The sequence below is a fragment of the Oncorhynchus masou genome, chromosome 3 (assembly GCF_036934945.1).
Source record: "Oncorhynchus masou masou isolate Uvic2021 chromosome 3, UVic_Omas_1.1, whole genome shotgun sequence".
In the NCBI taxonomy this organism is placed as follows: Eukaryota; Metazoa; Chordata; class Actinopteri; order Salmoniformes; family Salmonidae; genus Oncorhynchus; species Oncorhynchus masou.
The window spans coordinates 3,090,998-3,109,619 of NC_088214.1; the positions used below are offsets into that span (position 1 = coordinate 3,090,998).

At 46.1% G+C, this 18,622-nt stretch overlaps 1 protein-coding gene across 1 annotated transcript in view; it reads left to right on the forward strand.

Moving 5' to 3' along the window:
* LOC135518618 (microtubule cross-linking factor 1-like) overlaps positions 1–18,622 on the forward strand; it is a 190,725-nt gene that overhangs the window by 144,437 nt on the left and 27,666 nt on the right. The window contains 4 exon segments of the mRNA XM_064943778.1: positions 6,774–7,007; positions 10,064–10,231; positions 10,852–11,019; positions 17,649–17,933. Coding sequence (XP_064799850.1) covers positions 6,774–7,007; positions 10,064–10,231; positions 10,852–11,019; positions 17,649–17,933 — 855 coding nt within the window.

The window sequence follows — 18,622 nt, forward strand, 5'->3', positions numbered from 1 at the left end:
AGTAGATCATACAATCAATCAAATATATTCATAAAGCCTTTCTTACATCAACCTGTCACAAAGTGCTGTACAGAAACCCAGCCTAAAACCCCCAAACAGCAAGCAATGCAGGTGTAGAAGCACGGTGGCTAGAGAAAAAACCTCCTTAGAAAGGCCAGAACCTAGGAAGAAACCTAGAGAGGAACCAGACTATGAGGGGTGGGCCAGTCCTCTTCTGGCTGTACTGGGTAGAGAGGGACCAGGCTATGAGGGGTGGCCAGTCCTCTTCTGGCTGTGCCAGGTAGAGAGGGACCAGGCTATGAGGGGTGGCCAGTCCTCTTCTGGCTGTGACAGGTAGAGAGGAACCAGGCTATGAGGGGTGGGCCAGTCCTCTTCTGGCTGTGATAGGTAGAGATGAACCAGGTTATGAGGGGTGGGCCAGTCCTCTTCTGGCTGTGCCAGGTAGAGTGGAACCAGGCTATGAGGGGTGGGCCAGTCCTCTTTTGGCTGTGACAGATAGAGAGGAACCAGGCTATGAGGGGTGGGCCAGTCCTCTTCTGGCTGTGACAGGTAGAGAGGAACCAGGCTATGAGGGGTGGGCCAGTCCTCTTCTGGCTGTGCCAGGTAGAGAGGAACCAGGCTATGAGGGGTGGGCCAGTCCTCTTCTGGCTGTGCCAGGTAGAGAGGAACCAGGCTATGAGGGGTGGGCCAGTCCTCTTCTGGCTGTGCCAGGTAGGGCCAGTCCTCTTCTGGCTGAGGGGTGGGCCAGTCCTCTTCTGGCTGTGCCGGGTAGAGAGGAACCAGGCTATGAGGGGTGGGCCAGTCCTCTTCTGGCTGTGCCAGGTAGAGAGGAACCAGGCTATTAGGGGTGGGCCAGTCCTCTTCTGGCTGTGACAGAAAGTATAATAGATGGGTCATCCCACTTTGGAGACAAGATGAAGATTACATTCCCTTTCATGAGCGTCCCACTTTCTCGAGAGCTCTTCTGTGTTCAGACCCATTTAGGTTCTCATAATCCTTATCCCTGCCCATCTCTTTAAGGATTTGTAAAGGCAAAGGGGTCAGCATGGGCCTTCAGGAAGTAGCCTCTCCGTTATCTCAGCCAATCATGGATCCTGGCTTTCTCCCGACGTACTGTAGCTCAGTGCTTCCTCCTTGGCTAAACTAGGCTCCTACTTTAACATGTTCTATTCCTGTTAACAGATCTCAGACCAGTTTGTAATGAAGGTATATGATAGTTTACATGTTTACGTTTACTTAACGTCAAAAGCCTGAATCTGGTCGCAGTTCGACTGTTGGCAGACATACAGGAAGTTCTAAAAATGTTATGACACAACAAGCATGCTATTTGCATGCCGTATTGTCCTTACGTCACATAAAGTACATTGTCTCTAAGTCTGCATAGTGTCACGTAATTATAGCATTGACAAAAACACTCTGACCAGGGATGTGGTTTCTCTAATATGGGATTTCAGTTTCCCCTCTAATGTAATCTGTGAAGCGGAGAGAGAGAATGAATGAGAGGACGGGTGTAAAAGCAGCTCTGGTACAGCAGGATTACTGCTCTGTGTGATTTACATTTGACATTGGGCTGACAGACAGGGAGAGAGAGGGGGAGGAGAACAGAATGGAGGGAGAGAGAAAAATGAAGATAGTCCCATTAGAACACAGAACACAGTCCCATTAGAACACAGTCCCATTAGAACACAGAACACAGTCCCATGAGAACACAGTCCCATTAGAACACAGTCCCATTAGAACACAGAACACAGTCCCATTAGAACACAGTCCCATCAGAACACAGAACACAGTCCCATTAGAACACAGTCCCATTAGAACACAGAACTCAGGCCCTCTCTAATATAATATAGCTCTCATATCTGCTCCGCCCACATCCGTCAGCTTGTAGAAATATAAATGAATTGGTAATCCTGTATATATCTAGATACTACTGAGGGTTTAATGATAACTGATGGAGTACTGTACCATACAGTCTGTATGTATCTAGATACTACTGAGGGTTTAAGGATAACTGATGGAGTATTGTACCATACAGTCTGTATGTATCTAGATACTACTGAGGGTTTAATGATAACTGATGGAGTACTGTACCATACAGTCTGTATGTATCTAGATACTACTGAGGGTTTAATGATAACTGATGGAGTATTGTACCATACAGTCTGTATGTATCTAGATACTACTGAGGGTTTAATGATAACTGATGGAGTACAGTCTGTATGTATCTAGATACTACTGAGGGTTTAATGATAACTGATGGAGTACTGTCTGTATGTATCTAGATACTACTGAGGGTTTAATGATAACTGATGGAGTACTGTACCATACAGTCTGTATGTATCTAGATACTACTGAGGGTTTAATGATAACTGATGGAGTACTGTACCATACAGTCTGTATGTATCTAGATACTACTGAGGGTTTAATGATAACTGATGGAGTACTGTACCATACAGTCTGTATGTATCTAGATACTACTGAGGGTTTAATGATAACTGATGGAGTACAGTACCATACAGTCTGTATGTATCTAGATACTACTGAGGGTTTAATGATAACTGATGGAGTACTGTACCATACAGTCTGTATGTATCTAGATACTACTGAGGGTTTAATGATAACTGATGGAGTACTGTCTGTATGTATCTAGATACTACTGAGGGTTTAATGATAACTGATGGAGTACTGTCTGTATGTATCTAGATACTACTGAGGGTTTAATGATAACTGATGGAGTACTGTACCATACAGTCTGTATGTATCTAGATACTACTGAGGGTTTAATGATAACTGATGGAGTACTGTACCATACAGTCTGTATGTATCTAGATACTACTGAGGGTTTAATGATAACTGATGGAGTACAGTACCATACAGTCTGTATGTATCTAGATACTACTGAGGGTTTAATGATAACTGATGGAGTACAGTACCATACAGTCTGTGGGGTTACAGACAAATCCAAAACTTTCCAAAACTTTCCAAAATGTCCTGGTTTTCCAGAAATCCTGGTCCGAATTTCCTGCTTATTCCCTTCTGATTCAGGGATTTCTGGAAATCCTGGGAGTTTGGGAAAAGTTACCAGATTTTTGCAACCCTAGACGTCTAGCAGGACGAAAGGCACAACATTTACACATAGGGGTCGAACTCGAGGTTCATGCATGTATTTCTGTTGAGCATTGACATCAAAGTCTGGAGTTTTACCCACAGATTTCAAGTAAGTATTTGCCCATGGAGCATTGACATCAAAGTCTGGAGTTTTACCCACAGATTTCAAGTAAGTATTTGCCCATTGTGTAGTTAGCCTGGGTACCAGTCTGTTTCGCTGACATTTCACTCCTTGTACGCTGTGTCATTGCCAAACGTTGGTGCCCAGGCTATTATGGAGGTGTGTTTTGCCTGTTCTGAGGGTTACTGTGTTGAGAGGTACAGCTCTGAGGGGTACAGCTCTGAGGGGTACAGCTCTGAGGGTTACTGTGTTGAGGGGTACAGCTCTGAGGGGTACAGCTCTGAGGGGTACAGCTCTGAGGGGTACAGCTCTGAGGGTTACTGTGTTGAGGGGTACAGCTCTGAGGGGTACAGCTCTGATGGGTACTGCTCTGAGGGGTACAGCTCTGAGGGGTACAGCTGTGAGGGTTACTGTGTTGAGGGGTACAGCTCTGAGGGTACAGCTCTGAGGGGTACAGCTCTGAGGGGTACAGCTCTGAGGGTTACTGTGTTGAGGGGTACAGCTCTGAGGGGTACAGCTCTGAGGGTTACTGTGTTGAGGGGTACAGCTCTGAGGGGTACAGCTCTGAGGGGTACAGCTCTGAGGGGTACAGCTCTGAGGGTTACTGTGGTGAGGGGTACAGCTCTGAGGGGTACAGCTCTGAGGGGTACAGCTCTGAGGGGTACAGCTCTGAGGGTTACTGTGTTGAGGGGTACAGCTCTGAGGGGTACAGCTCTGAGGGTTACTGTGTTGAGGGGTACAGCTCTGAGGTAATGGGTACAGCTCTGAGGGGTACAGCTCTGAGGGGTACAGCTCTGAGGGTTACTGTGTTGAGGGGTACAGCTCTGAGGGGTACAGCTCTGAGGGGTACAGCTCTGAGGGTTACTGTGGTGAGGGGTACAGCTGGTACAACTTGTACTGGTACAACTTGACTCATAGTAACAGGTAATGTACTGGTACAACTTGACTCATAGTAACAGGTAATGTACTGGTACAACTTGACTCATAGTAACAGGTAGTGTACTGGTACAACTTGACTCATAGTAACAGGTAGTGTACTGGTACAACTTGACTCATAGTAACAGGTAATGTACTGGTACAACTTGACTCATAGTAACAGGTAGTGTACTGGTACAACTTGACTCATAGTCAGTAACAGGTAATGTACTGGTACAACTTGACTCATAGTAACAGGTAGTGTACTGGTACAACTTGACTCATAGTAACAGGTAATGTACTGGTACAACTTGACTCATAGTAACAGGTAATGTACTGGTACAACTTGACTCATAGTAACAGGTAATGTACTGGTACAACTTGACTCATAGTAACAGGTAATGTACTGGTACAACTTGACTCATAGTAACAGGTAATGTACTGGTACAACTTGACTCATAGTAACAGGTAGTGTACTGGTACAACTTGACTCATAGTAACAGGTAATGTACTGGTACAACTTGACTCATAGTCAGTAACAGGTAATGTACTGGTACAACTTGACTCATAGTAACAGGTAATGTACTGGTACAACTTGACTCATAGTAACAGGTAATGTACTGGTACAACTTGACTCATAGTAACAGGTAATGTACTGGTACAACTTGACTCATAGTAACAGGTAATGTACTGGTACAACTTGACTCATAGTAACAGGTAATGTACTGGTACAACTTGACTCATAGTAACAGGTAGTGTACTGGTACAACTTGACTCATAGTAACAGGTAATGTACTGGTACAACTTGACTCATAGTAACAGGTAATGTACTGGTACAACTTGACTCATAGTAACAGGTAATGTACTGGTACAACTTGACTCATAGTATCAGGTAATGTACTGGTACAACTTGACTCATAGTAACAGGTAATGTACTGGTACAACTTGACTCATAGTAACAGGTAATGTACTGGTACAACTTGACTCATAGTAACAGCTACACTACTGGTACAACTTGACTCATAGTAACAGGTAGTGTACTGGTACAACTTGACTCATAGTCAGTAACAGGTAATGTACTGGTACAACTTGACTCATAGTAACAGGTAATGTACTGGTACAACTTGACTCATAGTAACAGGTAATGTACTGGTACAACTTGACTCATAGTCAGTAACAGGTAATGTACTGGTACAACTTGACTCATAGTAACAGGTAATGTACTGGTACAACTTGACTCATAGTAACAGGTAATGTACTGGTACAACTTGACTCATAGTAACAGGTAATGTACTGGTACAACTTGACTCATAGTAACAGGTAATGTACTGGTACAACTTGACTCATAGTAACAGGTAATGTACTGGTACAACTTGACTCATAGTAACAGGTAGTGTACTGGTACAACTTGACTCATAGTAACAGGTAATGTACTGGTACAACTTGACTCATAGTAACAGGTAATGTACTGGTACAACTTGACTCATAGTAACAGGTAATGTACTGGTACAACTTGACTCATAGTATCAGGTAATGTACTGGTACAACTTGACTCATAGTAACAGGTAATGTACTGGTACAACTTGACTCATAGTAACAGGTAATGTACTGGTACAACCTGACTCATAGTAACAGGTAATATACTGGTACAACTTGACTCATAGTCACTAACAGGTAATGTACAGGTACAACTTGACTCATAGTGACAGATGAGGACTAGTACAACTTGACTCATAGTAACAGGTAATGTACTGGTACAACTTGACTCATAGTAACAGGTAATGTACTAGTTACAAAGGGTCATGTTCTTTCGATACTTGTACTATCTATAGATCCAGGAGTTTTCTCTCTGGTTTTAGACTCAGGGTTTTTCCAAGTTCCCTCTCCACCTAACTACCCACCAACTTATTAATAACAATAAAAGATATGCCATACATCAGTATATTTCACCTGTACTCTCCTCCCTGTTCCTCTCTCTATCTCCCCCATCACCCCTGCTCCCTGTTCCTCTCTCTATCTCCCCCATCACCCCTGCTCCCTGTTCCTCTCTCTATCTCCCCCCTATCACCCCACCTCCTCCTCCCTGTTCCCCTCTCTATCTCCCCCCTATCACCCCTCCTCCTCCTCCCTGTTCCCCTCTCTATCTCCCCCTATCTCCCCCCTCCTCCCTCCCTCTCCTCTATCTCACCCCTCCTCCTCCTCCCTGTTCCTCTCTCTCTATCTCCCCCTATCACCCCTCCTCCTCCTCCCTGTTCCCCTCTCTATATCCCCCCTATCACCCCACCTCCTCCTCCCTGTTCCCCTCTCTATCTCCCCCTATCACCCCACCTCCTCCTCCCTGGTCCCCTCTCTATCTCCCCCCTATCACCCCACCTCCTCCTCCCTGGTCCTCTCTCTATCTCCCCCCTATCACCCCTCCTCCTCCCTGTTCCTCTCTCTATATCCCCCCTATCACCCCTCCTCTTCCCTGTTCCCCTCTCTATCTCCTCCCTGTTCCTCTCTCTATCTCCCCCATATCCCCTCCTCCTCCTCCTCCCTGTTCCCCTCTATATCTCCCCACCTATCACTCCCTACCTCCTCCTCCCTCCATCCCTCCCACCTTCCCCATCCCTACCTCTCCCCCCACCAGGTTGAGGAACGGAGGCGGCTGGAGGTGCAGGGTGTGAGGCCCAGGGGGGGTCTGGATCTGACGGGCCTGCAGGCCCACGAGGCTCCCTGGGTCCAGGAAAGAACCCTACTGCAGCAGGAGGTCCGGTTGTTCAGACACAACACCATCATCTTCTATATGAAGCTACGCTGGATCCTTATGCACTGGAGGCTGGGGAAGAGGACAGAGGCAGGGGAGGAGACAGCACACTCAGAGGTGAGATGACTGGCTAGAGGTAGAGGCTGAACCCCAGGTAGTTTAGTCTGGAGGCTGGGGAAGAGGACAGAGGCAGGGGAGGAGACAGCACACACAGAGGTGAGATGACTGGCTCGAGGTATTTGTATCCCCAATCCTATTTTTAAATAAAAAAATAAAAAATCACCTTTATTTAACCAGGTAGGCTAGTTGAGAAGTTCTCATTTACAATTGTGACCTGGCTAAGATAAAGCAAAGCAGCTTGACACATATAACAACACATGGAATAAACAAACATACAGTCAATAATACAGTAGAAAAAAGTCTATATACAATGTGTGCAAATGAGGTAAGATGAGGGAGGTAAGGCAATAAATAGGCCATAATAGCGAAATAATTACAATTTAGCAATTAAACACTGTAGTGATAGAGCCTAGAGTGATAGATGCGCAAGTAGAGACACTGGGGTGCAAAGGAGCAAAAAAATAATAATAATAATAACAGTATGGGGATGAGGTAGATAGATGGGCTGTTTACAGATGGGCTATGTAAAGGTGCAATGATATGTGAGCTGCTCTGACAACTGGTGCTTAAAGTTAGTGAAGGAGATATGAGTCTCCAGCTTCAGTGATTTTTACAATTCGTTCCAGTCATTGGCAGCAGAGAACTGGAAGGAAAGGCGGCCAAAGTAGGAATTGGTTTTGGGGATGACCAGTGAAATGTACCTGCTGGAGCACGTGCTATGGTGACCAGTGAGCTGAGATAAGGCAGGGCTTTACCTAGCAAAGACTTACAGATGACCTGGAGCCAGAGGGTTTGGTAACGAATCTGTAGCGAGGCCCACCAACGAGAGCATACAGGTCGCAATGGTGGGTAGTATATGGGGCTTTGGTGACAAAACGGATGGCACTATGATAGACTGCATCCAATTTGCTGAGTAGAGTGTTGGAGGTTATTTTGTAAATGACATCGCCGAAGTCAAGGATTGGTAGGGTAGTCAGTTTTACGAGGGTATGTTTGGCAGCATGAGTGAAGGATGCTTTGTTGTGAAATAGGAAGCCGATTCTAGATTTAATTTTGGATTGGAGATGTTTATTGTGAGTCCGGAAGGAGAGTTTACAGTCTAACCAGACACCTAGGTATTTGTAGATGTCCACATATTCTAAGTCAGAACTGTCCAGAGTAGTGATGCTGGACGGTCGGGCAGGTGCTGGTAGGGATCGGTTGAATAGCATACATTTAGTTTTACTTGCATTTAAGAGCAGTTGGAGGCCACGGAAGGAGTGTTGTATGGCATTGAAGCTCGTCTGGAGGTTAGTTAACACAGTGTCCAAAGAAGGGCCAGAAGTATACAGAATTGTGTCATCTGCGTAGAGGTGGATCGGAGAATCACCAGCAGCAAGAGCGACATCATTGATGTATACAGAGAAAAGAGTCGGCCCGAGAATTGAACCCTGTGGCACCCCCATAGAGACTGCCAGAGGTCTGGACAACAGGCCCTCTGATTTGACACACTGAACTCTGTCTGAGACGTAGTGGGTGAACCTGGCGAGGCAGTCATTTGAGAAACCAAGGCTGTATGTTCTGCCGATAAGAATGTGTTGATTGACAGAGTCAAAAGCCTTGGCCAGGTCAATGAATACAGCTGCACAGTATTGTCTCTTATCGATGGAGGTTATGACCTTGAGCATGGCTGAGATGCACCCATGACCAGCTTGGAAACCAGAGTACATAACGTAGAAGGTACGTTGTGATTCAAAATGGTCGATAATCTATTTGTTAACTTGGCTTTTGAAGACCTTACAAAGGCAGGGTAGGATAGATATAGGTCTGGAGCAGTTTGCGTCTAGAGTGTCACCCCTTTGAAGAGGGGGATGACCGTGGCAGCTTTCCAGTCTTTGGGGATCTCAGACGATACAAAAGAGAGGTTGAACAGGCTAGTAATAGGGGTTGCAACAATTACGGCTAATCATTTTAGAAAGAAAGGGTCCAGATTGTCTAGCCCGGTTGATTTGTAGGGGTCCAGATATTGCAGATCTTTAAGAACATCAGCTGTCTGGATTTGGGTGAAGGAGAAATGGGGGAGGCTTGGGCGAGTTGCTGTGGCAGGTGCAGGGCTGTTGGCCAGGGTAGGCGTAGCCAGGTGGAAAGCATGGTCAGCTGTAGAAAAATGCGGAATTCTCAATTATCGTGGATTTATCGGTGTTTCCGCCTCAGTGCTGTGGGCAGCTGGGAGGAGGTGCCGTAACCATGAAAACATTTCTGACAGTGGTTGGGAACAATTTCTCCGGGGGCACTCCACACAGGCTCTAAACCATCCAATCAAACCAAAAGTCAGTCACTTAGGGAAGTAGGCTTGAGCGGAGTACATTTGGTTAGACCAATCCGTGAATAACAGCAAGGCTGGAGAAGAAGCCTGCATTCCCAATAGTTTTCCAGGAGGAGAGTTGACATCTAGCCAAAAATCACATAGGATTGGCTTGTTTGATTGGTCAACTGAGTGATTGATTGACTGACTTTCAGTTTGTTGGTTGGTTAGTTAGTTTATTGGTGTACTGCTCCTTTCCTTGCTTTGATGTTGGCTATAATAACCTTGTTATTGTCGGCTATAATAACCTTGTTATTGTTGGCTATAATAACCTTGTTATTGTTGGCTATAATAACCTTGTTATGGTCGGCTATAATAACCGTGTTATGGTCGGCTATAATAACCTTGGTATTGTTGGCTATAATAACCTTGTTATTGTCGGCTATAATAACCTTGTTATTGTCGGCTATAATAACCTTGTTATTGTTGGCTATAATAACCTTGTTATTGTTGGCTATAATAACCGTGTTATTGTTGGCTATAATAACCTTGTTATTGTTGGCTATAATAACCTTGTTATTGTTGGCTATAATAACCTTGTTATTGTTGGCTATAATAACCGTGTTATTGTTGGCTATAATAACCTTGTTATTGTTGGCTATAATAACCTTGTTATTGTCGGCTATAATAACATTGTTATTGTCGGCTATAATAACCTTGGTATTGTTGGCTATAATAACCTTGTTATTCTATGTCTTGTTTGTCACAGTATGAGAAGTTGGAGGGTATTCCAGAGCTGATCTTGGAGCATGGAGAGGGAGAGACGGAGAGAGAGGACAGGGACAGGTTGTGTACCCAGCTACCCCAGAGAGACAGCCCCGAGCCTGGCCCCACAAACCAACTCCCCTCCACTGAACGCCTGCAGCACCAGACACAGGTAGGGTACAATGGATTTCTAGCTGTTGATACACTCCAAACCCTGGATTAAACTCTGGATTAAAAGGCACTTTGGATGAGTGCAAAGTCTGTTCAAGTACAGTGGAGTTCAATGATCCCTCAAACATGTTATACAACAGACCACAACAGAACATGTTATACAACAGACCACAACATACCACAACAGAACATGTTATACAACAGACCACAACAGAACATGTTATACAACAGACCACAACATACCACAACAGAACATGTTATACAACAGACCACAACAGAGACTAGAACAGACCACAACAGAACACAACAGAGACTAGAACATGTTATAGAACAGACCTCAACAGAACACAACAGAGACTAGAACATGTTATAGAACAGACCTCAACCGAACACAACAGAGACTAGAACATGTTATAGAACAGACCACAACAGAACCCTTGTACTAACGTACATATTATCCATCAAGCCAGAATACTTTTCTGGTGTGATGTATGTAGATCAACGTGAACATTATGTCTTGTGTGTGTGTAGAAACAGATGGCATTATCAGAAGATCTCCGTCATATCTTAAATAAGTTATTGTTCCAGTTTGGTTCTTCCTCCCCCGCTCCTCCTCTCCAGGTGGGTGAGAACCGTAGGGTGCTCCAGGCAGTGCGCTCCCTGTTAGAGGAGTTCAGGTTAGAGTTGAGGGAGGAGGAGAACAGGAGGTGCCAGCTGCAGCAGATCTACGCTAATGACAAAGCTTCCTGGGAGGTCAAATGGGCAGAGATGAAGTGTCACGTCGCTCAGGTAACACACGCACACCCACGCACACACGCACACACGCACACACGCACACACGCACACACACACACGCACACACACACACACACACACACACACACACACACACACACACACACACACACACACACACACACACACACACACACACACACACACACACACACACACACACAGAGAGACAGACACACAGAGACAGACAGACAGACCCACCCTTAGAAAAAGGGTTCCACCCTTTTTGGTTCCAGGTAAAACCCTTTTTGGTTCCAGGTAAAAACCCTTTTTGGTTCCAGGTAAAAACCCTTTTTGGTTCCAGGTAAAACCCTTTTTGGTTCCAGGTAAAACCCTTTTTGGTTCCAGGTAAAACCCTTTTTGGTTCCAGGTAAAACCCTTTTTGGTTCCAGGTCGAACTCTTTTGGATTTCATATAGTTCTACCTGGAACCAAAAAGGGTTCTACCTGGAACCAAAAAAGGGTTATTCAAAAGGTTCTCCACTGGGGACAGACAAAATAACCATTTTAGGTTCTAGTCCGGTAAGACGAGGGGTGGTGTGTCTATTTGTCCATATCAGCTGGTGTGAGATGTCTAATATCAAAGAAGTCTCAAGGTATTGCTCGCCTGAGGTAGAGTACCTTATGATACGCTGTAGACCACACTATCTACCAAGGGAGTTTTCATCTATATTATTCGTAGCCATCTATTTACTACCCCAGACTGATGCTGGCACTAAGACCGCACTCAACGAGCTGTATAGAAAAAATCTATGTAGTGTGTAAAAATGTAGAAGAGTAGGGAGGTAAGGCAATAAATAGGTCATAGAGGCAAAATAATTACAATTTGGCATTAACACTGGAGTGATAGATGTGCAGATGATGATGTGCAAGTAGAGATACTGGGGTGCAAAAGAGCAAGAAGATAAATGACAATATGGGGATGAGGTAGTTGGGTGTGCTATTTACAGATTGGCTGTTTACAGGTACAGTGATCGGTAAGCTGCTCTGACAGCTGATACTTAAAGTTAGAGAGGGAGATGTGAGTCTCCAGCTTTAGTGATTTTGCAATTAGTTCCAGTCATTGGCAGCAGAGAACTGGAAGGAAAGGCGGCCAAAGGAAGTGTTGGCTTTGGGAATGACCAGTGAAATATACCTGCTGGAGCATGTGCTACTGGTGGGTGTTGCTATGGTGACCAGTGAGCTGAAATAAGGCGGGGCTTTACCTAGCAAAGACTTATAGATGATCTGGAGCCAGTGGGTTTGGCGACGAATCTGTAGCAAGGGCCAGTCAACGAGAGCATACAGGTCGCAGTGGTGGGTAGTATATGGGGCTTTGGTGACAAAACAGATGGCACTGTGATATACTACATCCAGTTTTCTGAGTAGAGTGTTGGAGGCTATTTTGTAAATGTCATCGCGGAAGTCAAGGATCGGTAGGATAGTCAGTTTTACGAGGGTATGTTTGGCAGCATGAGTGAATGAGGCTTTGTTGCGAAATAGGAAGCCAATTATGTATTTAATTTTGGATTGGAAGGAGAGTTTACAGTCTAACCAGACACCTAGGTATTTGTATTTGTCCACAAGTCAGAACCGTCCAGATTAGTGATGCTAGCCGGGCGGGCGGGCGCAGGCAGCAATCGGTTGAAGAGCATGCATTTAGTTTTACTAGCATTTAAAAGCAGTTGGAGGCCACAGAAGGAGTGTTGTATGACGTTGAAGCTTGTTGAGAGGTTAGTTAACACAGTGTCCAAAGAAGGGCCAGAAGTATACAGAATGGTGTCGCCTGCATAGAGGTGGGTCAGAGAATCACCAGCAGCAAGAGCGACATCATTGATATATACAGAGAAAAGAGTAGGCCCGAGAATTGAACCCTGCGTCACCCCATAGAGACAGCCAGAGGTCTGGCCCTCCGATTTGACACACTGAACACTATCTGAGAAGTAGTTGGTGAACCAGGCGAGGCAGTCATTTGAGAAGCCAAGGCTATTGAGTCTGCCAATAAGAATGCTGTGATTGAGATGGTTGCACTGTACTGGCGTTTATCGATGGCGGTTATGATATCGTTTAGGACCTTGAGTGTGGCTGAGGTGCACCCAGAAACCAGATTGGTTGGTGATCTGTTTGTTAACTTTCAAAGATTTTAGAAAGGCAGGATGGATAAAGGTCTACAAGGTCTACAGTACAGTTTGGCTTTCGAATACTTTAGAAAGGCAGGGCAGGATAGATATAGGTCTGTAACAGTTTGGGTCTAGAGTGTCTCCCCCTTTGAAGGGGGGATGAACGCGGCAGCTTTCCAATCTTCGGGTACCTCAGACAAAACTAATGAGAGGTTGAATAGGCTAGTAATAGGGGTTTCAATAATTTCGGCAGATAATTTTAGAAAGAGAGTGTCCAGATTGTCTAGCCCAGCTGATTTGTAGCTATCCAGATTCTGTAGTTCTTTCAGAACATCAGCTGTCTGGATTTGGGTGAAGGAGAAGCGGGGGGGGCTTGGACAAGTTGCTGCAGGGGGTGCAGAGTTGTTGACAGGGGTAGCCAGGTGGAACGCATGGCCAGCCGTAGAAATATGCTGATTTGAAATAATCTATTATCGTGTATTTATTGGTGGTGACTGTTTCCTAGCCTCAGTGCAGTGGGCAGCTGGGAGGAGGTGCTCTTATTCTCCATGGACTTTACAGTGTCCCATTAGTGCTACAGGATGTACATTTCTGTTTAAAAAGCTTAGTTTTCCTAACTGACTGAGTATGTTGGTTCCTGACTTCTCTGAAAAGTTGCATATCACCGGGGCTATTCGATGCTAATGCAGAACACCACAGGATGTTTTTGTGCTGGTCAAGTACATTCAAGTCTGGGGTGAACCAAGTGCTATATCTGTTCTTAGTTCCACATTTTTTAAATGGGGCATGCTTATTTAAGATTGTGAGGAATGCACTTTTATAGAGCAACCAGTCATCTTCTACTGATGGGATGACGTCAATATCCTGCCAGGATACCCCGGCCAGGTTGATTAGAAAGGCCTGCTCGCTGAAGGGTTTTTCGAGAGCGTTTGACAGTGATAAGGGGTGGTTGTTTGACCGCGGGCGCATTACGGATGCAGGTAATGAGGCAATGATCACTGAGATCCTGATTGAAGACAGCAGAGGTGTATTTAGAGGGAAAGTTGGTCAAGATGATATCGAAGAGGTTGCCCATGGTAATGGATTTATGGTTGTACCTGGTAGGTTCCTTGATAATTTGTGTGAGATTGAGGGCATCTAGCTTAGATTTTATGAAGGCCAGTTTAGGTTTAAATGTTGTAGTTCTATCTTGTCATAAAATGTTGTAGTTGGGGATGGAAATTTCAGGGTTTTTGGTGGCCTTCCTAAGCCAGGATTGAGACACGGCAAGGACATCAGGGTTAGCAGAGTGTGCTAAAGCAGTGAATAAAACAAACTCAGGGAGTAGGCTTCTAATGTTAACATGCATGAAACCAAGGCTTTTACAGTTACAGAGGTCAACAAATGAGAGCACCTGGGAAATTGGAGTGGTGCTGGGGGCTGTAGGGCCTGGGTTAACCTCTACATCACCAGAGGAACAGAGGAGGAGTAGGATAAGGGTACGGCTCAAGGCTATAAGAACTGGTCATCTACTGCATTCAGAACTGAGAATAAAAGGAGCAGATTTCTGGGCTGGAAAGAATAGATTCAAGGCATAATGTACAGACAAGGGTATGGTAGGATGTGAGTACAGTGGAGAGAAACCTAGACTCTAGAGGTTTTGTCTCTAGAGGCACCTGTTTAGCCAGGTGAGGTCACCGCATGTGTGAGGGGTAGAACAAAAGGGCTATCTAAGGCATATTGGGCAGGGATGGGGGCTCTACAGTGAAATAAGACAATAATCACGAACCAAAACCGCAATAGACAAGGCACATTGACATTAGGGAGAGGCATGTGTAGCCGAGTGATCATAGGGTCCAATGAGTAGCAATATATGAGTCAGGGAGCCGATTCAGTAGTCACTAGTACACTAGGCGAGCTGGAGACACAGTGATTCAGACAGCTAGCGGGCCAGGGATAGCAGATGGGCCTCCGGCGACGACGCAACGGAAGAGCCTGTTGAAACCATCTCGGATGGTTACGTCGGCAGACCAGTCATGATGGGGCTCCTCGTCGACAGTAAAGGGTCCAGGCCAATTGGCAAAGACGTATTGTAGCCCAAGAATTGTCTGGTGGACCTCTTCGGCTAGCCGGGAGATGGACCTAGCTCGAGGCTAGCTCAAGCCAGGAGTAGCCACTCGGATTGCAGCTAGCTAGCTGCAATGATCCAGTGTAAAGGTTCGGTAGAAATCTAGCTGCCCAGTGACGCCAGCCTATCAGACGGGCTAAATTCCTTTTATGCTCGCTTGGAGGCAAGCAACACAGAAGCATGCATGAGAGCACCAGCTGTTCCGGATGACTGGGTGATCACGCTCTCCATAGCTGATGTGAGCAAGATCTTTAAACAGGTCAACATTCACAAGGCCGTGGGGACAGACGGATTACCAGGACGTGTATTCAAAGCATGCCCCGACAGACTGATTTTAGGCAGGTCATCCGACAGACTGATTGTAGTCTGTTCATCTGCCAGACTGATTATAGTCAGGTCATCTGACAGACTGATTGTAGTCAGGTCATCTGACAGACTGATTGTAGTCAGGTGATCTGACAGACTGATTGTAGTCAGGTGATCTGACAGACTGATTGTAGTCAGGTCATCTGACAGACTGATTGTAGTCAGGTCATCTGACAGACTGATTGTAGTCAGGTGATCTGACAGACTGATTGTAGTCAGGTCATCTGACAGACTGATTGTAGTCAGGTCATCTGACAGACTGATTGTAGTCAGGTCATCTGACAGACTGATTGTAGTCAGGTCATCTGACAGACTGATTGTATTCAGGTGATCTGACAGACTGATTGTATTCAGGTGATCTGACAGACTGATTGTATTCAGGTGATCTGACAGACTGATTGTAGTCAGGTCATCTGACAGACTGATTGTAGTCAGGTCATCTGACAGACTGATTGTAGTCAGGTCATCTGACAGACTGATTGTATTCAGGTGATCTGACAGACTGATTGTAGTCAGGTGATCTGACAGACTGATTGTAGTCAGGTGATCTGACAGACTGATTGTAGTCAGGTCATCAGACAGACTGATTGTAGTCTGTTCATCTGCCAGACTGATTATAGTCAGGTCATCTGACAGACTGATTGTAGTCAGGTGATCTGACAGACTGATTGTAGTCAGGTGATCTGACAGACTGATTGTAGTCAGGTCATCTGACAGACTGATTGTAGTCAGGTCATCTGACAGACTGATTGTAGTCAGGTCATCTGACAGACTGATTGTAGTCAGGTCATCTGACAGACTGATTGTATTCAGGTGATCTGACAGACTGATTGTAGTCAGGTGATCTGACAGACTGATTGTATTCAGGTGATCTGACAGACTGATTGTAGTCAGGTGATCTGACAGACTGATTGTAGTCAGGTCATCTGACAGACTGATTGTAGTCAGGTGATCTGACAGACTGATTGTAGTCAGGTGATCTGACAGACTGATTGTAGTCAGGTCATCTGACAGACTGATTGTAGTCAGGTCATCCGACAGACTGATTGTAGTCAGGTCATCTGACAGACTGATTGTAGTCAGGTGATCTGACAGACTGATTGTAGTCTGTTCATCTGCCAGACTGATTGTAGTCAGGTGATCTGACAGACTGATTGTAGTCAGGTGATCTGACAGACTGATTGTAGTCTGTTCATCTGCCAGACTGATTGTAGTCAGGTCATCTGACAGACTGATTGTAGTCAGGTGATCTGACAGACTGATTGTAGTCAGGTCATCTGACAGACTGATTGTAGTCAGGTGATCTGACAGACTGATTGTTGTCAGGTGATCTGACAGACTGATTGTAGTCAGGTCATCCGACAGACTGATTGTAGTCAGGTCATCTGACAGACTGATTGTAGTCAGGTCATCTGACAGACTGATTGTAGTCAGGTGATCTGACAGACTGATTGTAGTCAGGTGATCTGACAGACTGATTGTAGTCAGGTGATCTGACAGACTGATTGTAGTCAGGTCATCTGACAGACTGATTGTAGTCAGGTGATCTGACAGACTGATTGTAGTCAGGTGATCTGACAGACTGATTGTAGTCAGGTGATCTGACAGACTGATTGTAGTCAGGTCATCTGACAGACTGATTGTAGTCAGGTCATCTGACAGACTGATTGTAGTCAGGTCATCTGCCAGACTGATTGTAGTCAGGTCATCCGACAGACTGATTGTAGTCAGGTCATCCGACAGACTGATTGTAGTCAGGTGATCTGACAGACTGATTGTAGTCAGGTCATCCGACAGACTGATTGTAGTCAGGTCATCTGCCAGACTGATTGTAGTCAGGTCATCTGCCAGACTGATTGTAGTCAGGTCATCTGCCAGACTGATTGTAGTCAGGTCATCCGACAGACTGATTGTAGTCATCTGACAGACTGAGTTTCTCCTGGTCAGCTCACACGGTCAGGAGAAGGACCCATCCTCATACTTCACCACATTGGTATGGATTGTTCTTCAACTGTATTAATCTATTGCCTGTCTGTTTATGTGTTCAACCAGCTGGAAGAGGAGAGACGAGAAGAGAAAGGAGAGGTGAGAGGAGAGGACAGAGGGGAGACGCAGGGAGGAGGAGGAGGAGACAAAGACTGGGCCTTTAAACAGGAGCGAGAGGAGCACCGTTGCCTCCTGGCAGAGAGCCACAGCACCTCCCTGAACCTCCACTGGAAGCTGCAGCAGGGAGAGAAGAGGTGGGGGAGGGAGAGGAGAGGCCTACTGGAACGCTTCGACCAGGAGAGACAAGAGTGGGACAGCAACATGAGAAACTTGCACCACAAGATGGAGAGGGTGAGGAGGGGGAGGGAGAGAAGAGGGAGAGGAGGTGGGGAGGGACAGCAACATGAGAAACATGCACCACAAGATGGAGAGGGTGAGGAGGGGGAGGGAGAGAAGAGGGAGAGGAGGGGGGGAGGGACAGCAACATGAGAAACATGCACCACAAGATGGAGAGGGTGAGGAGGGGGAGAGAGGAGGGGGAGGGAGAGAAGAGTGAGAGGAGGGGGGGAGGGACAGCAACATGAGAAACATGCACCACAAGATGGAGGGGGGGGGGGGAGAGGAGGGGGAGGGAGAGGAGAGGGAGGGAGAGGCGAGGCCTACTGGAACGCTTCGACCAGGAGAGACAAGAGTGGGACAGCAACATGAGAAACTTGCACCACAAGATGGGGAGGGGGAGAGAGGAGGGGAGGAGAGAAGAGGGAGAGGAGAGGGGGGGACAGCAACATGAGAAACATGCACCACAAGATGGGGAGGGGGAGAGAGGAGGGGAGGAGAGAAGAGGGAGAGGAGAGGGGGGACAGCAACATGAGAAACATGCACCACAAGATGGGGAGGGGGAGAGAGGAGGGGAGGAGAGAAGAGGGAGAGGAGGGGGGGGACAGCAACATGAGAAACATGCACCACAAGATGGAGAGGGTGAGGAGGGGGGCAACAGCAACATGAGAAACATGCACCACGAGATGGAGAGGGTGAGGGGG